The sequence below is a fragment of the Peromyscus californicus genome, unplaced genomic scaffold (assembly GCF_007827085.1).
Source record: "Peromyscus californicus insignis strain IS unplaced genomic scaffold, ASM782708v3 Scaffold_18__1_contigs__length_77618521, whole genome shotgun sequence".
NCBI classification, from domain to species: Eukaryota; Metazoa; Chordata; class Mammalia; order Rodentia; family Cricetidae; genus Peromyscus; species Peromyscus californicus.
Window position 1 is genome coordinate 8356123 of NW_026294480.1, and position 24004 is coordinate 8380126.

At 47.8% G+C, this 24004-nt stretch overlaps 1 protein-coding gene across 2 annotated transcripts; it reads right to left on the minus strand.

Annotated features, from left to right (window-relative positions):
- Positions 1 to 645: 645 nt before the first annotated feature.
- Cmbl (carboxymethylenebutenolidase homolog) lies at positions 646 to 22845 on the minus strand. 2 transcript variants are annotated; one of them, XM_052743008.1, is made up of 6 exons: positions 22587 to 22845; positions 8798 to 9030; positions 6028 to 6135; positions 4648 to 4790; positions 2203 to 2294; positions 646 to 1288 (listed from the first exon to the last, which is right to left on the minus strand). In XM_052743008.1, exons 1-6 carry the CDS (start codon positions 22629 to 22631, stop codon positions 1109 to 1111), a joined length of 801 nt encoding a protein of 266 aa, XP_052598968.1. In that variant the 5' UTR covers positions 22632 to 22845; the 3' UTR covers positions 646 to 1108. The 2 variants fall into 2 exon arrangements, with proteins under 2 accessions (XP_052598968.1, XP_052598969.1); XM_052743009.1 differs by lacking the exon at positions 22587 to 22845 and adding an exon at positions 18644 to 18897.
- Between the last annotated feature and the right edge of the window lie 1159 nt (positions 22846 to 24004).

A 24004-nucleotide genomic window follows, 5' to 3' on the forward strand; every position in this document is an offset into this window, starting at 1 on the left:
GACTGTAGAGGTCCATGAGGGTGCTCCTGGGTTGTACAAACACTTCAGGACTGAAGACACCAGTGCTGGAGACTGAATCCTCCCTCAAATGCCCCCAGGCTTGCTGGACAGTGGCCAGTTAGCTCATGTGCCAGTCAGAACTGGCATGGGCAGCACTCTGCCTGTAGCATGGGCTTAGAGGGCAGTTGAGACACAGGTGCCTTCTTGGCTCATGTAACATACTGCTTAAGCCTGGGAGGTCAAGGCCAGCCCAGGCAACCTGGCATTCCCTGTTTTAGGGGGGTTCCCAGGAAAAGCAGGACATTGTTGATGACATCTGGAGCCTCATTCCTTGCAGATGTGGACTATGGGCTCTATCCTCCTCCTCCACCTCCACCAATTTAACGGACCTTTGGAGCCCAGTCTTGAACACAAAATGCCAGTGCTTAGGAAAAGTGTGTAACACAGCAGGATGATAGCTAGTCTTAGCATTTCTGTCAGAGAAAAAGGCCTACAGGTGGTTCAGACTGAAAGTGGCCACCAAGTCTGGTGACCATGATTCCTTGGACCCGCGTGGTAAAGACTGCCATTAGTTGTCCTCTGACCTCCACCTGTGGTGGCACATACAGACACAGACGCTTGTTTAAAAGAGAAGCTACAGATTCATAAATTTAAAAAATCAGTTTATTAGATTGAATAATTGGGTCTGTGGGAGCTGAATTCCAACACTACTCACACCAAAGTACATATGGGCGGCATTGAGCTTCACCGAAGCCCATAAACATCTGGGGAGGTTTAACCTACCTAGTCGACAACTTGTGATCTTCCTGGCTTTGCACATGACTTGTTTTAACAGTCTTCAGTTAACAGTGTAAAGCCACGTCTGAGAACCCAGCTGGTCCCTGAATGGCCCCAGATTCCCCTAATAATTATAATTACACTATCATTTGAAGTCTTCGGGTAACGAGCATTTATTAAAAATTTCTATTATGTTAAGTATTTTTCACTTAGTTTCTGCTATGTTTCAGAAAAATTTTTAAGATTCCTATATTTTAAGTAAAGTAAGAAATCAGATGGTTAATTGTGTCCAGGCAGACTTGATTGACAGCTGTTGTGTGCTTGAGTGCTGTTAAATGAACTTATTCAGCCACTCAATGAGATTCCTCCTCGCCTCCTCAATGTAGGGCTTGTCAGCAGGGGAGCAGTCTTCTCTCTTCCGATGCACAAAGCCATGAGTTTGCCCAGAAAATGTTTTAACTTGGTAATTAACTATGCAGTGTTCCTTCAGTTTCTGGGTCAGCACAGAGACCTAGTGCACAAAAAAAATAAAGTGAGGTGTTGTGACTTTAACCCTGAGCTGACGCCACAGCTTCTGAATTGACTTCAACAGTTCCTGGCCCCTGTCGGGTTGCAGAGCAGTGTAAGGATGATGCTACACCAATTACAGAAGCTCCTACGTTTACCCTAGGGCTGAGACCCAACAAATCCACTCTTAAGTTTAAAATACTATAGGTCCAAAGTACACTGAGCATGGTGGTGGACATTTTTACCCTAGCAGAGACAGGCAGATCTCTGAGGCCAGCCTGGTCTATGTAATGAGTCCTTTGTGTAAAGGGTGCTCAGTGGTGGAGCACATACTTACCATTTGTGAGGCCTGCTGGGTTCAGTCCCTCCAGCACCAGGCCGGGTGGACCTTGAATATAGCTGCCCTGCTGACCATCCCACCTCAGCAGAGCACAGTGAGACTGTTGCTAGTTTCCCTAGTGACCATAGGGCTGATGGGGACGCGTAATTTATCCCAGCTGTCAACATCATGAGACCATATACAGGTGTTGCCAGGCCAGGAAAAGAGCCGAATTCAAAATTGGTCTACTGTGTATTACTTTTGCACTATAGTAAAATTAAACCAAATATCTTAAGCTGAGGACTGTTGAAAAGGCTAATTTACAAATGACTGCTTTTAACTTAGACTTTCCTTATCAACTTTCTGGTCTTAATAAATCTGACTTTATGGTAACCAGTGGGTTACTGTGGAGACCATTCCTTCTCACTGAATGGGATGTTGGGAACATTTCGTTCAGCTCTCCTTCTAAACAGACCCATTCTGGGCTTAAGTTCCATTCTTAGTACATTTTCATCATTGGAAATAGTTACAGTGATAAGTGAGCTCTTTGGAACTTACTCCAAAAAATGTCAGGCTATGCTATTAGACTGCCCACTCACCTGCTCAAGTGGGATCACGGTATCATTTTCTGCAAAAATGAACAACGTTGGGTTCTTCAAATTATAAATACCTTCGGACTCTCTGATGATGCCTGGAAAGAGTTGAGGGAGATTGACTTCCACAGAAAGCTGCCTGGATTTGGTGTGGTTTTACAAAGTAAAGCAGGTATTAAGAGATTTCCGGGAGGTGGAGGGGTATGTGCATGTGTGTAAGTGTGGAGGCCAGATGTCCACATCCAGTGTCTTCCGCAGTCACTCAACATCTTACCTTTTGCTATAGGGTCGCATTGAACCTAGAGCTCAAAGGTTTCTCTAGACTGGCTAATGAGTGAACTTGACAGCCCCTTCTGTCTCCCCCTGTCTTGTGGGGGGGGAGGGGAGAGGCATGCAACCTTCTCCCCACAGACTCTTACGCAGATGCCAGGGATCTGAACCCAGGTCTTCATGGATGTGCAATCAATACTTCACTGCCTTAACCATCTCCCCAGCCCTTGGTTTATTTTCATTTTGAGCAATTCCACAGAAGTCTGACCTGTGAAACTCCATAAATGCAACTGAGTTAGCCAAATCCTCTTCCTCTGCACCTCGTTCAACAGGAGCCAGGCCAGTAAACTTAGTGCTGTGTGCTGCTTGGTGTGTGAGGACAGCAGTCTGAGAGGTGCTCCCTCTTGAGATGGCTGTTGCATCAAGTCGTAATTTTTAAACCACTGCTCTAGAAGTTTCTATGCAGGCCCCACTTGTTCCAGTTTCAATGAACTAGACAGTTTTATTCATAAGAACAACAGCCACTGGACCAGGATATTAATCCAACAAGACCCCAAGGGTACAGTGTCTGCTCTGCAGGTCATTGTATGAAATTCAGTGTCCATCCTTGTCTCGGCGCTCTAAAGGTTAATTAGTGCAAAGTATTGCTCTGCCAGGCCCAGGCAACCCCCAGGTGTGTTTGCTTGGGGAAAAAGCAAGTCGTGTACTATTGGAAGACTGGACAGAAAGTGAGTCAGAGGACTCACTTGCCAAACAAGCCTAAGGACCTGAGTTTGATCCTGGAATCCACATAAAGTTGTTCTCTGGCTTCCACACTGCACACATACACGATCGTGATGATTTAAAAAGATGAGAAAAACAATCTTTTCCCTGCTTCCTGCCAGTATGATAAAGCTAAGTGGCACACAGCATCTCCCTTCCCCATTACTCCTCTCCAGAAGGCAGCAAGCCACAGGAAGGATGATGGTGCTCCCTGCCCAATTCCTGCAATTACCTTCCACTCACAGGCTGCACGACAGCAACCAGCAGGTGGTGCCAGAGACACATGCACGCCAGGAGCAACCTTTTAATTCACTGATTTAATTCACACCCTTGGCCTGATGTCTGAGGCCAACTGGTGATTTATTGAATTTGTTTTGTTGTTTGAGACTGGCTCTCACCATGTAGCTCATGCTGGCCAGAAAATCCCAATCCTGTTTCAGTCTCCCAAGTACTGGGATTACGAGTGTGTGCGCTGTGCCTAACTATATTTCCTTTTGTGTAAAGAAATATTTTTGGTTTTTTTTTAATGCTAATAGTAGATGAAGTGCCATGTCAAAGAGCTCATAAGCCATATAAGAACTACTTGTCCATGTGTAGCTTTTTGAAGTAGCAATCAATTTTCTTGCATCATTTTTGACATTTTAGTCTGGATGCTTTTAAATTCCTGTGCTGCTGCTGCTAACAGGTACAGAGTTCTTATCTCATGCTTAGAGTAACTTTGTTTCCATTTGGCTAAATGTAAAAGTTGGGGATGGAGAGATGGCTCAGCAGGGACCCAGATTCAATTCCCAGCATCCCCGTGGTGGCTCACAACCATCTGTAACTATAGAGGGGATCTGACAAATGTCTTCTGCCTCCGTGGGTACCAGGCATACACACGGTGCACAGACATACGTGTAGGTAACATACCCATACAAATTTTTTAAATCTGCTAATTTTTTTTAAAGGTGAAAGTTGCTGTTTGTACTTTAAAGTAGACTTTGCTTTTTTCTGTGTCTGTGGGTGTGTGCATGCACGCACACACAGTTGCATATGCTTCCATTCACTGGTGCATAGGTGCACTGCATTTGGGAACAGAGGACAACTTTGGATGTGTTCCTGAGGAGCCTTCCCACCTAGATTTTTGAGACAGGATCTAGGACTTACCAAGTAGGCTAGGCAAAGTGCCCAGTAAGTCAAAATCTCACCTGTCCCTGTCTCCCTTTACATGGGTTCTGAGGAACAGATTCAGGAACTCCTGCTTGCAAGACAAGAACTCTACTGACTGAGCCGTCTCCCCAGTTCTGTTTTCAGATTCAGAAAACCATGCTAAGCTGGTTCCTCTCACGCCATCAGGTTTTGTGTTGCAGCATTGGGAGAGACCTGTCACTCCCCCACCCCCAACCCCTTTCTCTTGAGGGAAATGCACTGGGCACTTACCGTAAACAGACACCCCTGCCCTGACTTCTGGGTATGTTATCATCACATGGTGCACAACAGCTCCTCCCCAGCAGAAGCCTACAATGCCAATCTTCTGGGCATGACACTGTTGTGTCAGATACCTCATGACAGCCTCGACCTCTCTAGAACAGAAAGAAAAGGTGATGGAAAGAGAGGGCTGATTTGTGAGCCTCCAACGTTATGGTGACCGGGATGTCTCTGTGGACATTACTTGAAGTATTTTTTTTTACTTGTTTGGTGGTGAGAACCAGAATTCCTAGAAAGAAGCAGTGGCTGCAAGGCTGATGGACTGCTTGAAATGAAAACTTGAGCAGCTGTGGGGAGCTTGGACGGTTGCAGGTCCAGAGCCTAATTACAATGTATCTCTGTCTCTAACCCACTCATGAGCCATTCCTTGCCCACCTCTAGGCTCTAACTCATGTAATTAGCAGATAAAGCTGAACCTAACATCCTGATAAACAGATAAAAGCCTTTGGAGTGCATCAACTCAATAGAACCCTATTCTCCACCAATCACAGAGCTCAGAATGCTATCAGCTAGCATCTGGGTCCTGCAGCTGAGATTTCTCTATTCTACTGTAACCACCTAATTAATGTTTCCACCAATGTATTTCAAGTGTCTCGATTTAGAATTTATCTTTATTCTGTTACTATGAAACCTTCATGACACTGTTTCCATAGTGGAATGTGGAATTTGAGGTAAACTAAATCTCTGTGGTTGCAAGTAGTCTGTGGCACATACCTGACCAATCAGAGAACAATCTCCTGGTCAGAATGATGGTTTTCCAGGATGGATTGCAGAGGCCATCATAACCGGAGGGGAGCAGGAAATATGATGCTCTCCAGGTTGCTGGGAGAGAAGCTATGGAAGAATGGGCTGCCTCTGAGGTGGGGCTTCTTGAGGATGAAGCCGGCACACAAGAAGTGAGGCTGAGCAGCGACGGAAGAATGAGAGTTGGGGATACCTTTAAGCTACGGGCCAATTCCTACTTGAACCCTGAGCTAATTTCCATGGTTCTATAAACCAATAGCTCTTTGAACTGCTGATGCACTTGGGATAGGTGTCCTAACACTTGCAAACAAGCACCTATGTGGACACAGGACTTTGAACTCATCGCTTGTAAGGGAGGTGAGCAGCTATGCTTGCTGGGGCAGTGGGGCAAGGGGTGTGTGGCAGCCTCCATCCACAGCTCACAGTGTGCTGGAGCAAAACTTTCCCATCATGCTGTTGGAAGGACTTTGACTAAGGCCAAATGAGGCCCTACCCCACAGGAAGGGAGTCGGGGAGAGGAAAGCTGTGGTGAAGCCCGCTCCTCTTTGGGCTGTGTCACCTACAAAACCAAGCCTGTTGTTAGCTTACCGATTGATATTTCTGGGATTTTTTGACTTTATCCACTCAGGGAAGGTAGACCAGTCACCAGCTGGGTCCCATGGCTCTTGCCCCACAAAGAAGTCTGGGACAATGGCTCTGTAAAATATGGACATGAATAAACCTTTGATCGCTTTGACTCAGTTTGTCCAGGCTTATTAAGCGCCTTGTTAGGTTGCCAATTCTTGGCAGAGGGAAGGAAGAACCTGGACCACAAAGGCCACCCTTGATTACATCAAAGGTTATCTAGAACCAGGCCACTTTGCCTCAGATCCCACAACTGCACAGCATCCAGCAACTTGGGTGTGACTCTGCTTCTCAAGAGCTATTCCAATGCAAAAGGAGACAGACCTGGTATGGACCCTGAAATATCCTTCCTTCCTCCATGGAGTTAGTTGTTCCTCTCAACCAGACCAGAGCACTGGCTTTGGCAAAAGGTCACCCGTAAAGAATATGAAGAGTCACTGTGATCAGGTAATGCCCCACCCCAGCCTCTGCACAGCCTACCAGTTTCCTGCCCCAAGAGTAAGGTCCACAGCACATTCTAGAACAGGCCACAGAAAGAGTAAACAAGCAAAGTGAAGACTAACAGAGGTTGACCTCTGCCCTCTATGTCTCACTACAGTAAGCACGAACCCTCACTCTCTCTCACACACACACACACACACACACACACACACACACACACACACACACATATATACATTGTACACACACACAAATCATATGATCAAATGATAGAGGACCCAGCACAGGCAATTGGCACAGTTTGGAAATCATGGACATTACTAATCCTAGTACTTGGGAGGGCAGAGGCAGGATTGCACACTGGAGTCCATGCCATTCTCCTAGAAGCCAACTCAGGAGGGATGGAGCCAGGACCACAGTCTGCCAAAGGAACGAGTTAGCTGTGGCTGTGATTCAAGGCACCAGCCCCTCTGCTGCACAGGTGGGCAGAACACCAGGGCCTGGGCCAAAAAGGGCAGGTTCGTGTCTCAGTACTGTAGGAAGACCTTGACAAGTAACTGACCACTTTCATCCCTCACATTCTTAATTATTTATTTTGGTTTTTCAAGACAGGGTTTCTCTGTGTAACAGTCCTGGCTGTCCTGGAATTCATTCTGTAGACCAGTCTGGCCTTGAACTCACAGAGATCCACCTGCCTCTGTCTCCCAAGTGTTGGGATTAAAGGAGTGTGCCACCACTGCTTGGCATCCCTCACATTCTTTAAGATTGATTTATTTGTATGTGCATGAGTGCTTGTCTGCATGTATTATGTACATGCCTGTTGCTTGCAGAGGCCAGAAGAAGGTGTCAGATCCCCTGTAACTAGTTACGGACAGTTGTGAGCTGCCATGTGTGTTCTCAGAACCAAACCTGGGTTTTCTGTCAAGTCATCAAGTACGTTTAACCATTGAGCCGTCTCTCCGGTCCCTAACCTCACATTCTTGACCAGACAGACAGACAGACAGATATGTGCACTGCCCGGCCTCGGATTGCTCTGCGTATGTAAAATGAGTAGTGTGAAGAGGAGGAGTCTTGGAAGTCCTACTGCCATTCAAGCAGTGACTTACAGTTCACCCAGAGCAACCAAGAGCCTCTGTCTTTGTGCCTTGACTTCCCAGCCTTTAATATGGGGAAGGTAATATCCCTCCCTCCCGGGGCTGCTGGAAGCATGAGAGGCTGTCCATATTGGCTATCATAGGTTTATTTAGAGGCTTCCCCCAGGAAATGGCCCCACTCTCCTCAAGGTCGTCTTTTCATCCCTCGATTGATCTGCTAGGTCTGCATCAGCAGTGGGGGAGAGAAGACAGGCTCACCCTGGACTTCCAGCTTTCTGTGCACTGTGAACCCAAGTTCCCAGAAAAGAAGCCACCTTGCCTGTGCAAAAGATGGCGCTAGGCTCATAAACCGATGGGAACTTCACCGCTGTGGAGGATTTGGAATGCTGCAGGTCCAGAGCCCAATTCTCTTGGGTTGTCTTTAGCCCTCATACTCTATTCATTACCGTCTCTGTGTCTGACCTAACACCTCTGTGACTATCAGCTAAGTCATATGGAATGCAGTAACAGCAGTAGCAGCCTCCAGCACAGAGCTAAGAACATCATCAGACAGCCTGTGACATCCACAGCGGAAGGTTTTGCTGGAACTCACCTGACATTTCCACTGATTTACTTTAAAGGAGCCTTGACGTGTAACTTTCTTTTGTTCTGAGTCACCTTCCAAGAAGACCTGTGAAACCCACCCTGAGGCTGAGATGCTTGAGTGTGCACAGGTGTGCTGGCCTGTGCCTGGATGGGACCCTTTGTGGGAAGAGGACTCTCTGTCCAGCATGACTGTAGGGCCAGGTACTGCTGGGGACCTGATGCCCAGGGATTCTGTTGGGAAGAGTTGGCCCCACCAGGTCAGTGTTAAATTTCTTTTTTTTTTTTTTTTTTGGTTTTTCGAGACAGGGTTTCTGTGTGTAGCTTTGCGCCTTTTCCTGGAACTCACTTGGTAGCCCAGGCTGGCCTCGAACTCACAGAGATCCGCCTGGCTCTGCCTCCCGAGTGCTGGGATTAAAGGCGTGCGCCACCACCGCCCGGCCAGTGTTAAATTTCAAGGGACAGTTCCCAGTTCCCATCACTGAGATAAGGAAATAGATAATGTAAATGAGAATACAGCTCAGGCTGTTAGGTTTGGGTTTTGTCTTTCGGAAGGGAACAAAATGGACCACAGAAATTCGCATGAATTTAAGCAAAGAACAGAACTTCATACGTACGTGTATCCATTTCCAGCAATCATGTCAGCCATATACCGGGTGTTGGGCAGCCGCCAGCCAAATATATCCTGGACGACAATCACAGCTTTGCCTGCATCCACAGGGGACCGGGTGACATATGCCTTGATGTGCTCAACCTGAACTTCCTGGCCCATGCCACCATACTCTAGCTTGTGACCAATGTCACATGGGCAAGGGTTAGCTTCATTAGCCATTGGGGTCTTGATGTCAGGCTACAGAGGAAATGAAACATTCATTACATGCTGACTAGTACAGATCTAAAGATAATCTATACTAAATAAATTATCATCAAAATTACTGGAAAAAACATCTAACTCCACCTATAACATTTATTCTGAAATAACTCAATGTTGTGCTGGCTAATGTTGACTGTGACCTTGACAGGATTAAGAGACAGCCAGGTGTTTAGTGAACCTGTCCAGAGACAATTAGATCATAGCATTAGGACCTGTTCAATAGGTGAGTCCTTTGATGGTTTTGTATCAGGGGGTATACAGGTAATGCCTTCACGAAGCATTGGACAGGACAGTCTTTCAAACAGATATGAACAAACTCTCCATATAGTAACTTTGGTGTAAATCTCAACAAATATTTTACATAAATGTAATAAGTGTGCTAAAAAAAAAAAAAACTTGGAAATTAGCTCAGTTGCTAGAGCACTCACCTCGTATGCATGAAGCCCAGAGTTAGAGCCCAGCACTTCACAAGCCAGGTATGGTGGTGTACACCTGGGAAACTGGTGAAGTCTGGCAAGCATGGGGAATACCAGGTTGGGACTCCACTTGAGTGGAGATATGCACACACCTCTCTTCTAGTAACACACCTAGCAGCCTAGAAACCCTACCTGCACATGCCATGCACACACACCCACTCTGAACAATGCACATAGCAACCTAGGACTCCTGGCATCAAGCGTGTGCACAACCCCTCAGAGCAATGGAATAAGTTTCTCCTCTCCTTAACAATCTTCAAACTTAGATTCTATGCAATCATGCTCCAGTTGTGTTACAGTAGGAGGGGCTGATCTGGTTTCAACTGGTTTGGTGGGCCTTTGCAGTAAGGCAAACTCTGTCCTCTAACTGAACTTTTAGGAAAAATCCTCTATTTGGCATCTCGTGCCTACTCATAATTGAATATACATATGATTAAAACCAGGTGCACTATGGGAAGGGATGTGCACAATAAAGATTATATGGCTTAAAAACTGGCCGGGCGGTGGTGGCGCACGCCTTTAATCCCAGCACTTGGGAGGCAGAGCCAGGTGGATCTCTGTGAGTTCGAGGCCAGCCTGGTCTCCAAAGCGAGTTCCAGGAAAGGCGCAAAGCTACACAGAGAAACCCTGTCTCGAAAAAACAAAACAAAACAAAACAAAACAAAACAAAAAAAAAAAAAAAAAAAAAAACTGAAAGAGAGAACCACAAAAAAAAAAAAAAAAGAAAGAAAGGAAAAAGTAGTCCAGGCATAGTGGCGCATGCCTTTAACCCCAGCACTTGGGAGGTAGATGCAGGAGGATCTTCTAGTTCAAGGCCAGCCTGATCTACATAGTTCCAGAACAGCCAGAGTAACACAGTAAGACCCTGTCTTAAAATAAAACAAACACAAAACCACCCAAATCATCCCCTACTGACTAAGCTCTCCCTCCTCTCAAACTCTACGAAAAGAAGGCCCGCCGTGGCCAGGGCTGTTGGGTACTTTTTCAACCTGTGCTTTGCTGTCAGTGGCCTGTTCTAAACCTGCTTTGTTTTAAATAACATTGCCTGATGCTTGGAGATTCGCGTGAACCTGTATTTCAATTCTTTGAATAAGAGACAGAGAGCCTGAAAATGCCTGGTTGGCCCTGAACAGTTGCCCTGGTTGGTAAGTCAATCAGCATTTAGGAGGTCGAGGCAGGAGGATGAGAAGTGAGTTTAATGTTCCCCTCAGCTACATAGCAGACTATGTGAGAGAGAGCACGCCTCGGAACTAACTAGTTAAACACAACAAGATCATACTACAAACTCACAAGATTTAGAAATCAGTTACAGCCGGGCGGTGGTGGCGCACGCCTTTAATCCCAGCACTCGGGAGGCAGAGCCAGGCGGATCTCTGTGAGTTCAAGGCCAGCCTGGGCTACCAAGTGAGTTCCAGGAAAGGCACAAAGCTGCACAGAGAAACCCTGTCTCAAAAAACAAAACAAAACAAAACAAAAAAAAAAGAAATCAGTTACGATGGACCCTGCATAGTAATTGAGTACAGCGCACTGCAGAGAACCCTCCAGTCTACACGGCAAGTGTTCAGGGGGGCAGAGTGAAAGTGAGCTCCGCCTCAAGGAGACGTCGGAAGGGAGTCAGTCCACTCAGGCTGCTGTAACAAAACACAGCAACTCGGAAGCAACGGCATGGTCCTAAAGACTGTGGGACCCAGAAGCCCCTGATCAAAGTGGCAGTCCTCTGCTGTCTGGAGCAGGCATCTTTCTGAACCACAGAGGTCACCTCCTCCCGGTGTCCTCAGTGGCAGGAGCAGACAGACAGATCTCCGGAGTCTCTTATGAGGGTGCTCATAAAATCCAAAGAGGGGCTGGGCCTTTGTGACCTTCTCCTCTCCCACAGGCCCCACCTCCGGATAGCATCGTCTGCAGGATTACATTTCTGTGTAATTACTTTGGAAGTACATGTACATTCAGATCTAACAAATCCTTCAAAGAGATGAACAATAGAAGATCCTGGAAACATTAAATTCTGACTCTTGGAAGGGTTCTAAACCAGGCTCATACACAGCCATGATGTGATTGATATAAAGAGAGAGAGAGAGAGAGAGAGAGAGAGAGAGAGAGAGAGAGAGAGAGAGAGAGAGAGAACGAGGGAGAGAGAGAACCAAGCACAGGAAGGAAGCAGGGTGGCACCGAGGGGAGCAGTGGGAAGGAAGACAGAACTAAAATGTAAAAGGTGTCGGCACCTGAAGAATGTTACCCAAGGCCGTCTTCCGGCCTCTCTAAGCACACACACATACACACGCACGCCTGAACACAGACACACACGGGCACAAAGAATAAAGTAAAACATAAACCATCCGTAACTAGTGGTGAAATTCCACGAAACCAAGGAGGGGTAAAAACACAGGAGAGGACTGTGTCCCAAGGTCGACTGTGGGGGCCAGAGTCGCTTCATTTGCTCACAGAGCTAAAGACTCAGAACCAGAGAGGTGGGACCCTAAAATGGGGTGGGTGGGTGGGGAACACTGTCCTAGACACCCCGGGCTCGTTTGCACAGTCAGGTGTCAGGTGCACAGAAAGGCACAGCAGAGTTCTGTGTGCTCATCCCAGAGGCCAACAAGACGCAGTCGATCCGCATGGGAAAGACAGACTGGCCAGGGACAGAACAACAGAAGTCACACGGAGTGGCCCAGCTGAGAAAACAAGTCACACAGGGCCCCTCGAAGCGCAGCAGAGATCACATCCCAAGACTCCAAACCCAAGCAGAGAATGCAGAATTCGCCTGCTCTGTGGGAACGGCTTTCCTTTAACATTGTACTGAGGCCTGATTTCTTAAAGGAGACTCCAGAATCATCCATCACCAAGGGAAAGATTAGTGAATTTCAATCTACTTTAACTAACTGTTGAGGAATAAAAAACAGTTGGGACTGGAGAGGTGACACGGTGGCTAAAAGCACTTACTGTCCTTGAAGAGGACCCGAGTTCAGTTCCCAGCACTCACGTTAGGTGGCCTGTAACTCCGGTTCCAGGGGATCTGAAGCCCTCTGACCCTCGGGACACCAACACGCATGCAGTGCACGTAAACTTACGCCGGCGCACGCACACACACACACACACACACACACACACAGAGATACAATGAACAATTTTTTTTTTAAAGAAAAAAAACAAGCTGAGTGCACACCTTAATCCCAGCACTTGGAAGGCAGAGGCAGGTGGATCTCTATGAATCTGAGGCCAGGCTGGTCTCTCTACAAAGTGAGTTCCCGAACAGTCAGGGCTACACACAGAGAAACCCTGTCTCAAAAAAAAAAAAAAAAAAAAGGAAAGAAAACTACAGACAACTGAATGTTGAGTAGATATTTACAGATGCAGAGGATACTGCTATGATGGCGAGGGAGAGTACTGTCGCTGGGTTGCACAGTCCTGTCTTTCCTAGACAAATGACATCTGTACAGATGAAGATGTTGGGACTTGTTTCCCTGTGTTTCTCAGAGTCTCCAGTGAGTTGTGAGTTCAAGGTTGCCCTAGTCTTTCTACTTAGTTATCCTGGAGATTGTTCACAAGTTTTCAGATGTTCACTATAGAGAAGCCAATAAAGTTACTAGGAAGTAATTAGGATGAATAACAAGATTGAAAGGCAAAGGGTGTCGTGATGCACACCTTTAATCCCAGCACTCAGGAGGCACAAGCGAGCAGATTTCTTGAGTATGAGGCCAGCCTGGTCTACACAGCAAGTTCTAGGCCAGACTGGATGATATACTGAGATGCTGCCTAAAAATATGTTAAAAGGCTCCAAAAACTCAGATATTCATACAAAGAGAAGAAACACACAGATGAGACATGTGTCCTAGAGAAAGTCACAGGGAGGTGTGCTACATACACTACCATGTCAGTGATGGAGTCACAGGGAGGTGTGCTGCACACACTACCACATGTTAGTGATGAAATAACAAGGAGGTGTGCACACACAACCACACATTAGTGAAGAGCAACATTTTTTTCCTTTCTTCTTTTTTTTTTTTTTTTTTTTTTTTGGTTTTTCAAGATAAAGTTTCTCTGTGTAACAGCTCTGGCTGACCTGGAACTTGCTCTGTAGACCAGATCCCTGTGAGTTCGAGGCCAACCTGGTCTACACAGTGAGATCTAGGACAAGCAGAGCTACATAGTGAGACCCTGTCTTAAAACGCAGACATACACACAAGAGAGTTGGCAGGCGTGGGGGTGGGGGTAATATTGGGCTATATCAGCGGTTCTCAACCGTCCTAAGGAGTCAGGAAAAGTCCACCCTGGACACTGCTCTGGACAGAGGAGGAAAGTGAATCTCCCAAAAAAGAACAAAGGAAGCAAGCGAGCTGGCTGAGCAAGGCAAGGGGAGCGAGCCAGTAAACAGCTCCTCCATGCCTTCTGCTTCAGTTCCTGCTTCCGGGTTCCTACACTGAGTTCCTGCCTCGACTTCCCTCGGCGATGGACTGTGAAGAGCCAAATAAACCCTTTGCTCTCCAACTATCTTTTGGTCATGGCGTTTAATCACGGCCATAGAAAGCTAGCTAGGACACAGGAGGATTATGAGTTGGCTTGGAAGCCAGCCTGGGTTAGAGACCCTTTCTCTAAAAAAAAAGAAGTAGCTCCGTGAGCTGCTGTCCGCTGCTGCTGTGAGGACCCAGGGGAGCCTAGCCTCTCCCCCAAGGCCACCGATAACATGCTCTTTTGACTGGAGCTCCAATTACAAAAGGAGTTTTTACATCTAGGAGCGCCAAGTTGTTTTTTTTTTTTTTTTTTTTTTTTCTGCCACAGAATGGGGTAGAGCCAGCACAGGCCTGAGGGTGCCACGTGTGGAAGGCTGGAGTCCTGCCAAGCTCTTTCACATGGTCTCAACGGCTGAGCCCAGCCTGGAAAGCAAGAGCCAAGTGTACTCTGGACAGGGCAGGAGCAGGGCAGGCAGTTTCTACCCACGGATTGGCCTGTTGGGGTCCAGGCTAAGAATCGGGAACACAAGCTTAACCCTTGGCAGCCCATGTTTTCTGCATCTGTCTTCAGGATTTTTGCTTTTCCCCATGACACATTTTCTAAAAGACAGATTGCAGGATAAAGCAAAGGCGTCACTCTCATACAGACATAAAAATGATAGCCCGCCTCAGGACCAGTGAGACTAAGTCTGAAAATCAAAGGATCTGGGTGGGAACAAACCATGGGACTCCAGGCTTCTGGGCTCTAGAGTAGCACAAAGCACTTCTCCATTGTATTACCAAAGCAAACAAAACATGAGGTGACATTTACAGTTAGCTTAAGCAAATATAAGAACATCGAGGGAATGTACCTGGTGGTACACCTTAGCATCTTTGGTCATGTGAAAACAGCCAAGAGTGAGTATCCCCCCAAGGCCTTTGCCTTTCCCCACATGGACATGCCAGGGCATTCCTTCACATCCTTGCTTTCGGGTGCATTCAGGTATGATAGTGTATGCAGTTCTTTCTAGAAGGCCGCCTTGTGAGAAGAGCACTCTGTACTCTGTCCCATCCATAGCTCACAGTAAGTTCACACCTGGGGTGACGGGAGAGAAAGGGGGAGATGTTCTAACTGGCTGGAGCGCATGCCCCCAGGAAGGTGGGATGAAGTTCACATGGATACAAGCTTTCTTCCCAAGGAAAGGAGGAAGGAGATTGATTGTGTAACAGGCAGGACGTAATTTAGAAATCTATCAGTCTACCAGTGTTACCTGTGACCTACAAAGAATTGCAAAATGACTCAGATACACGGAACAGGGCTGGACTCCAAGAGCCAGAGAGTGGGCCAAAGAGGAAGGACACTTTGCACTGAAGCATGGTTTTTTCTGCACATTTACCAGGTCCTTCACAGGAGTGGCAGGGTCCTGTCCCTCCTGCGTAGGCTAGGCTCATTAACTGTGTGTTTGAGGACACACCCTCAGATCAGGTCCCTGGTCTCCACTGGTACAGTCTCCAGAACTCAGGGACCTCTTTGTGCCACTAGGAAATAGTGGGACATTCCCCTATGGAGGGCATCCTGATGATTGTGTCTCTGGCCAGAGCCACAGTGGCTAGCAGCAGAAAGTGCTGGATTCTCCACACACGTTCGTGGAAGACACTGCAAATGTATAAGGTTCTTGTGGTAGGACATTTGTTGCCCCTACAAGCCTGCCTCCCACAGGCAAATTCCTCTGTAAATTATAAGTCGAAAGACAAGGTGGGCTGGGTGTATCACTTAGCTGGTGGAGTGCTTGTCTGGCAGGCATGAAGCCCTGGATCCAATCACCACATCTCCCCAAACACAGCATGGTGGCATAGATCTGTAACCTGAGCACTGTGGAGATGAAGAAGTTCAGGGTTGTCCTTGGCTACCTAGGGAACATGAGCCAGCCTTGGCTAGTGACCCTGTCTTTAAAAATAAAAACAAGACAGTTGTGGTTTCAAATGCCAGTAGAATTTGCTGAAGGAGGCAGAGACGGGAGTTTGAGGCCAGCCTGGGCTACACATTTGTCTGGGCAATGGTGCCACATGCCTTTAATCCCAGCACTCTGGAGGCAGGGGCAGGCATAACTCTGTGAGTTCGAGACCATCCTGGCCTACAGAGTGAGTTCCAGGACAGCATGGGCTACACAGAGAAACCCTGTCTTGAAAAACAAGATAGATAGGTAGGTAGATAGATAGATAGATAGATAGATAGATAGATAGATAGATAGATAGATAGACAGACAGATAGATATAAAAACTCCAAGAGGGTTCCTGTTGTAGGTGTGATGTACAAATTTCAAAGACTTCTTAACCCCATCCAAGAGCTCCCTCACCCCTCCAAGGGCTCCACCATCCCTTCCAAGGCCTCCCTCACCCCTCCAAGGACTCCACCATCCCTTCCAAGGGCTCCCTCATCCCCTCCAAGGACTCCTTCACCTCTTCAAGGGCTCCATCATCCCCTCCAAGGACTCCCTCATCCCCTCCAAGGGCTCCCTCATCTCCTCCAATCTCATTCCCTCCAAGGGCTCCCATATCTCCTCCAAGGGCTCCCTCATCCCCTCCAAGGACTGTCTCATCTCCTCCAAGGGCTCCATCATCCCCTCCAATCTCATCTCCTCCAAAGGCTCCCTTATCCCTCCAAGGGCTCCCTTATCCCCTCAAGGGCTCCCTCAACCCCTCCAAGGGCACCATCATCCCCTCCAAGGACTCCCTCATCTCCTCCAATGGCTCCTTCACCCCCTTCAAGGGCTCCCATATCTCCTCAAAGGGCTCCTTCATCCCTTCCAAGGACTCCTATATCTCCTCCAAGGGCTTCCCATGTCTCCTTTCTCACAGGCACCTCTCTGGGGCCTTCCCTCACTGGATATAAGTTTGAGCTTTCTGATTTCTTTGAGTCAGCTAAGACATCTGTCTTCTCTAATGACAAACACAACACCTTTACACCTGCCTGAAGAAATCTGTGGTGATATATTGTGTCCCCCAATATTGTGCACCCTAATAAAGCTTATCTGAGGATCAGAGGAAAAAGCCAGCCATTATATTAAACACAGAAGTCATGTAGTGGTAGCACATGCCTTTAATCCTAGCATTCAGGAGGCAGAGATCCGTCTGGATCTCTGTGAGTTCAAGGCCACACTGGGGACCAGAGCTAGATGTGGTGGCACATGCCTTAAATTCCAACACCAGTTAACCATAGAGGTCTGGAGGTCTGGACTGACAGACAGGAAGTGATGTAGCTGGGCAGAGAAAGCAAGTGAGATTGTAGAATAGAAAGGCATATAGGTGTGGGTATACAGGAAGTAGGTCTCTTTGGAGACTGAGGCATCAGTAAGGTGAGGTTGGCTGTGGCTTGTCCTATTCCTCTGGTCTCTCAGTTTTAACCCCAATATCTGGCTCCGTGTTTTTTGTTTTTTGGTTTTTTTTTTTTAATTAATAAAACAGTCTAGCAATTTGTGTAACAGAAACCTTTTGTGGAAAACAGTCTTTTGGTAGCAGAATTCAGTATCAGTTCCCCCCGGAAGTCAGATAGGGCAGGAAAGCACGTGGCAATGTAGTTTCCCTGGTTTCATGCTTTCAGGATTTGTGAAGCTCCGAAGTCAGATCACACAATGAAGTTGTCCAAAAGAAATGGGAAAATAAGTTCAGCAAGCTCAAGACACAAACAGGATTGCAACAGGAGAGTCTGCAGATAGGAATCACAGACAGGGCGCAGGGTGCAAGGATGCATTTGATTCTGCAGAAAGCTGGCATTTAACAGGGAGGGACTGGCGGTTTGCCGGGTTAAATGTTGCAGAAGCTTCATTGCTCCTGATTTTGAGTCCTGCCCTGGGAAAGGCAGAGCCAACTCTTAGCCTTAAGTGATTCTGCCGTCCCTCCACGTACTTAGTGACCATGCTTGCAGTGTGCATATCTATTGTTTGGATAGCATTAGATAGAAAGCTAAAGAGGCACATAGCAACCTCTTTAAACGTGCCAATCACAACCCTGCCTTTGGCCTGCGCTCTGGCCGTTGGAGGCCCAGCAGGCTGTCCCGAGTGTGCACATGGCTCCTTTCTAACTATCTTGTTTTAAGCGGCCTCAGAAAACAACAGGTGGCCTTTTCTGTCAGCAAGTGGATATAAACTGCATCGGCCAGTCTCTGCAGAGCTTGGGCCAGACCCAGTAGCCACGGAGTGTAAAACCGCACTGTCTCTCTCGGGAAGGCTGACCTGCCATCTAGGATGTCATATTCTTACATGACAGCACCCCTTCGCAGCACAGAAGATCTGCCAGACATGGATACTGATTTTGATGCAAATATGCTCAGTTTGTCCATGGTTCCATGTTCACAAAAATCATACAATAAAAATGCCCAGCCTAAAAATAGTATTTAAGGGCAAGGGAGAAGGGTTCCTTGGGAACACGAGTTGGTCTACAAGCTCTCAGCTGTTTTAAAAGCTAACCTCTGAACACCTACAAGAAAATATACTCCCAAGTAAAGGATGGCTGCCTAGGTCTGGATCGGGGTGTGGTCCTTGCCTTTTTTTGCAAGGACAGTATAAACTGTCATGAAAGTTCACTTGGGAAGACGGACTTGGAAGCGCCTCACCTCAACACCAGCAAAAGCCGCAAGCCCACGCACAGGTTCAGCAGGCTTGACCGTCCCCAGCGACCTGCACCTACCTTGTCTGGTGGAGAGGTGAAGAAGGCAGGCAGGCAAGCAGCGGGAGCAGACGCCCTGGAGCTTACTGCCAGTGGAGAGCCGTGCAGAGGGAGGGAGGAGCCTGGTCCAGCACGGGAAGTGGACGGGCTGACGGTGACGGTGGCCGGGTGACCTGTATTCCCGGGAAAAGCCTGAGCCAGGGAGCAGCGGAGGAGGAGGAGAACTGAAATCAGGGGGTCTGCAGGGATTGCAAAGGGGCTCTCTCTGGGATGGAGGCAAGAGGGCAGGGTAGGAAGAGAAGTGATAGGAGGAAAGCAGAGGCCCGGGGCGGGGGGGGGGGGGGGGGGGGGGGGGGGGGAGCCTGGGACACTGCCCGGTGCCTATCTGCTGGGACCTGTACTTCTCTGTTGTCAATCACAATCAGGCTATTTCAAGGGACGAACTACTGCATTTCTGTACTTATCCCCCACGTCGATGTTCACCTCATGCAACCGAGGTCGTTGTCCACAGAGGAAGGAAAGTGAAAGAAAACTTTGAGGAAAGAAGATGGAGTGGGTAGCGGCTTCCTGCTGCCCTAACCTTCCTCAAACACCCCCAGGCAAGGGCGATGAAACCGGGTTAATCTTCCTGTACTGTCACGAAGATGTAGAAGATATAGGGGCTGGTTCATGGCTTTCCTCCGGGTAGCTCTGACAGTCCAGACAATACTACAAAACGACCCCGGGGAGCAGGTGTGTCTCTGCTAAGAGAGATGGACGGCATCAGAGGCCTATGAGCTCCATTCGACATCTCATGTGGGACAGGATTGCTCCTCTGTTATGGAACTGTCAAAAGAGGCACAATGGAGGGGGCGGGGGGGGGGGGGGGCGGGGTGGTTAACCTGGGTTTTTTTGTTTTGTTTTGTTTGTTTATTTATTTTTAATTTTCTGTGTGGGTATTTTGCCAGCATGTGTGTCTGCATGCCTGGTGCCCCTAGAGACCAGAAGAGTGCAGTGGACCCCTGGGATTGGAATAACAGACAGTTGTGAGGCCCTGTGTGAGTGAGTGAGTGCTCGGAACCAAGCCTGGGTCCTCTGGGAGAACCTTGACTGCTCTTGACTGCCGAGCCATCTTTCCAGCCTCTGTTTGTTGTTTGTTTGTTGTTTGTTTGTTTGTTTGTTTTTGAGATGGAGTCTCCCCGTGTGATCCAGGCTGGCCTTGAACTCTTGATGTTCCTGTCACTGCCTCCCAAGTGCTGGGCTATGGTGTGTGTGTCACCACACACACAATACCACTTTTCCCTCCCTTTTCTCTGCATGTATGTATGTATGTAGAGTGTTTTGCCTGCATGTTGAATGAAGTGAGAACACGACCACTCCATGGTATGGTTGAGGAGAAGGTTTTATTGTGGATATGAGGGAGAGTACATCCAGAGGCATCTGGAAGAGTCCAGACTGAACATGACCAGCAGAATAGACTAGGCCATGAGAGGAGAGAGAAAGGGGGAGCATAAGAAAGGAAGAGAAGAGAGAGGGGGCAGAGGAGGAGCAGGAGCCAAGAGAGAGAGAACACCCAAGAGAGCAGTGGGGGAAGTGGCAGGGTTATGTACGAAAGAGGAGCTGGGGGAGGGGAAAGAGGGGGAAGGAGGGGAAAGAGGGGGAGGGAAGGAGGGGAGGAAAGAGGAGGGGAGGGGAAGGTCCCTGGCAGGGGCATGGTGAGAAGACCTGAGAGGTGCCATGGGTACTGAGTGAGCCTGGAGACCTGTGTTTGCTTTGACAGGCACCACAGTCAACCATTTGTCCCGAGTTTCTTTGGGACCTGACACACATGCATGTATGTATGCATGCGTGCTTGTATATATGCGTGTATGTATGTATGTATGCATGCATGCATGTATATGCATGTATGTATGTATGCATGCATGCATGTGTATATATGCATGTATGTATGTATTTTGTATGTATGTATGCATGTGCACCATATGGTTGCCTGATACCCTTCAAGGCACAAAGAGGATGGCAGATCCTCTGCAACTGCAATTAGACTCCAGTTGTGAGCCACTATGTGGGTGTCGGGGACCAAACCTGGGTCCTCTGGAAGAGCAGCAAGGACTCTTCACCATTGAACCATGTTCCAGCTCTTCGATTTTCTTTTTTAAGAAATAGAAATAGAGACAGTATGTTAAGAAGAGGAAAGCAGGCCGGATGTGCTGGCACAGGTCTTCAATCCCAGCACCCGGGAGGCAGAGGCAGGCAGATCTTTATAAGTTCGAGGCCAGCCTGGTCTACATAGTGAGTTCTAGTGCAGCCAGAGCGAGATGGTGTGTCCCTGTCTCTAAATAAGTAAGTAAATAGATAAATATAAAGTAAGAGGAAAGCACCCATAAGAAGGGAGTGGACTAGGGTTCAGGGAACAGAACGGACTCAAAAGCTGTGAGAGTGTTGTAAAGGACTGGGATTGTAGCCCAGTTGGTAGAGTGCTTGCCTGACACGCACAAAGCCTGGGTTGGATTTCCCAGAACTGCATAATAAAGTCAGGAATGCTGTATACTGTCTTGATCCCAGCACTCAGTGGGTGGAGGCCAAGAAAAAGTTCCAAGTCTTCCTTGGCTACGTGGTGGATTTGAGGCCAGCCTGGATTACATGAGACGCTGTAGCATTAAAAACAAACAACTAGCTTTTAATCCCAGCACTCGGGAGGCAGAGGCAGGGGGATCTCTGTGAGCTGAGGCCAGCCTGGTCTGCAGAGTGAGTTCCAGGACAGCCAAAGCTACACAGAGAAACCCTGTCTCAAAGAAAAAAAAAAAACAAAAAAACCTGTTTTCAAGTATTGTTCAACATCTTTGAAACTCTGTAGACAAGTAAATAATAGATATGACTAATTACATATCATTTTTCTCTATTTGCTAAATTTAGCTCTTCAAGCGTCAGCTCTAGTCTCTGATTTAATAACACTGTTATTAATAGATGGGATTTTATATTCTAAGGACTCTGCCTTGTCACAATTTGCTAGCCTTGTAACACAAATCTTAAAAGGTCTTATAATAAAAAAAAAAAGAAAGCAAAACCCAGAGCCAGATAGTGGGGTAAATGCTGAAAGATCAGAGAAGCAGAACAGCCAGCCATTAGCTTACCTCTACAAAATCCTCAGCCTCAAGAGAGCAAGTTCCTGTTTCCTTATGCCTTATAAACCTTCCTGTGTCCTGCCATATTACTTCCTGGGATTAAAGGCATGTGCCGCCACACCTGGCTCTGTTTCCAGTGTGGCCTTGAACTCACAGAGATCCAAAGAGATCTATGCCTCCTGAGTGCTAGGATTAAAGGTGTGTGCCATCACTACCTGACCTCTATGTCTAATTTAGTGGCTGACTCTGTCCTCTGATGCCCAGGGAAGCTTTACTGGGACACACAATACATCACCACAAGCCCGTGGTGAGCCCAGTTTGAGGGGCTTAGTAGAAACGCGGTAATGGAGAGAAGGGGTACGGTATAACTGGGCCACAGGATCAGAGACCATCTTCTGGTTGAAGAAGGGCTGCTCTTCACATGAGTCAGCCCCCATGATTCTCTGGCTCCCACTCTGAGCAACGCAAAGAAATGCCTCTGCCCCTTGCATCTGTCCCCTTAACTGCAAAGTCAGGGGGTGACACCGGATTTGGCCCCTTCCCAGGGGAGGCTGGCTAAACAGCAGGGATAAACCCTGACCAGAGAGTTTCTCATCCAGGGGGTCCAGGTGGACCTCAGAAACTGAGCCCCTCGAGCCAGACCCATACGCGCGCACGCGCACACACACACACACATACCACACGCTGTCATTGCAAGGGTTCGGCTCATTTATACAAGCTGGCGGTGAAGTGTTGCTAAGTAACCACATCCAATGTTAAAGGCCAAAGTTGACACACGAGGCGGGTAGGTGGGGAGAGAAGATCGTGACTCAGCAACACCTGCTGATCAAAAGCCCGCGTTCGTCCTTCCTGCTTCTCACCTGGATGGCGAGGGGGCCCTGCAAAAACGCAGAGCTGTTCTTCATGAAACTAAACTCACACGCTTGGGCAGGGATGAAGCACACGAGGAGAAAGCCAGCCGACTGTTGGCCCCGCTGCTGCAGAGCGGTATCGGCAGGGAGCGCCACAGGAAGACTTCCTCGCTCCGCCTCTCTAGAGAGCACAGTCCTTCCAGCTCACGCAACCTGGAAACACAAGCGAAGGGAATTCTAGGAAATACGGTTCGGTCTACGACAGGGGACACATTGCCCAATTGCTACACCATGGCAGATGCCTTCCCTGACCTCTAGCGACACAGCCCATTCAGATGCTGATCCTAACTTCCACAGTGATGGGATTAGGAGGTGGAGTCTTAGGGAGGAGCTCAGAACAGAGTTAGTGTGCCCTAGCAGAAGGAACCAGAGTACAGAACTACAATAAGGCTATACCCTCCACTATACTACCTTACCTCAGGCGCGGGGCTGCTTGAGGGATGTTTGTTGTCTGACTGACCGAACTTAGCGTGGTTTGGTTACGACTGTCTGATTCTATGCCTGGAGACAAATCACACATGCACAAATGTTCTCCCGTACAACTGGTTCACCTGCAAACAGAATCCTTCACATTCTAGTCTGATGTGTCTGTAGCTGAATTACATACTGCCCTGAGACTTGCCTGAAATGGAGGATAGGTATATTTTAAGGTTTGTTTTGTTTATTGTTGTTCATTTTGTTTTGTTTTGTGTGTTTGTTTGTGTTTTTGAGACAGGTTCTCACTATGTTGAGTCCCTGGCTGTCCTGGAACTCACTAACGTAGACCAAGCTGGCCTCAAACTCACAGAGATCTGCCTGCCGCTGCCTCTGGAGTGCTGGGACTCAAGGTGTGTGCCAGCACACCTGACCTATTTTGGGTATTTTTAAAAAGATTTATTTGTATTTATGTATCTGAGTGAGTGTGTGCCATGAATGTGTGGATGCCCACAGAGAAAAGAGCATCGGATCTCCTGGAGGTAGATTTACAGGCAGTTGGGAGCCACCAGAGTGGGTGCTGGGATTAGAACATAGGTCCTCTGGAGGAGTGGCAAATGCCTTTAACCACTGGGCCACCCCTCTTATGTCTTATTTTTAAACATCTGAATAATGAAGAGAAGCCACCAAGGTGTTACCACCTAGAATGAATTGAGGACCAGCCGCAGTCACAAATTTTTTCCATGGGGCCCGGTGTGGCAGTGGGGGGTGGGGGTTGTGACACCGGAAGTGGCAGCTTTCTGGCATCGGCTGCTTCATTTCGGACTCCACTGGAAACCCATCCCCAGAGCGAATATTTAACAAAGGCTGTTAAAGTCGGTGCCGGTTTCCTGATGAGCTCTCCCAACCTTCAGGGTCCAATTCAGCAGCTGCTGCAAGTTACTCTTGCCGAG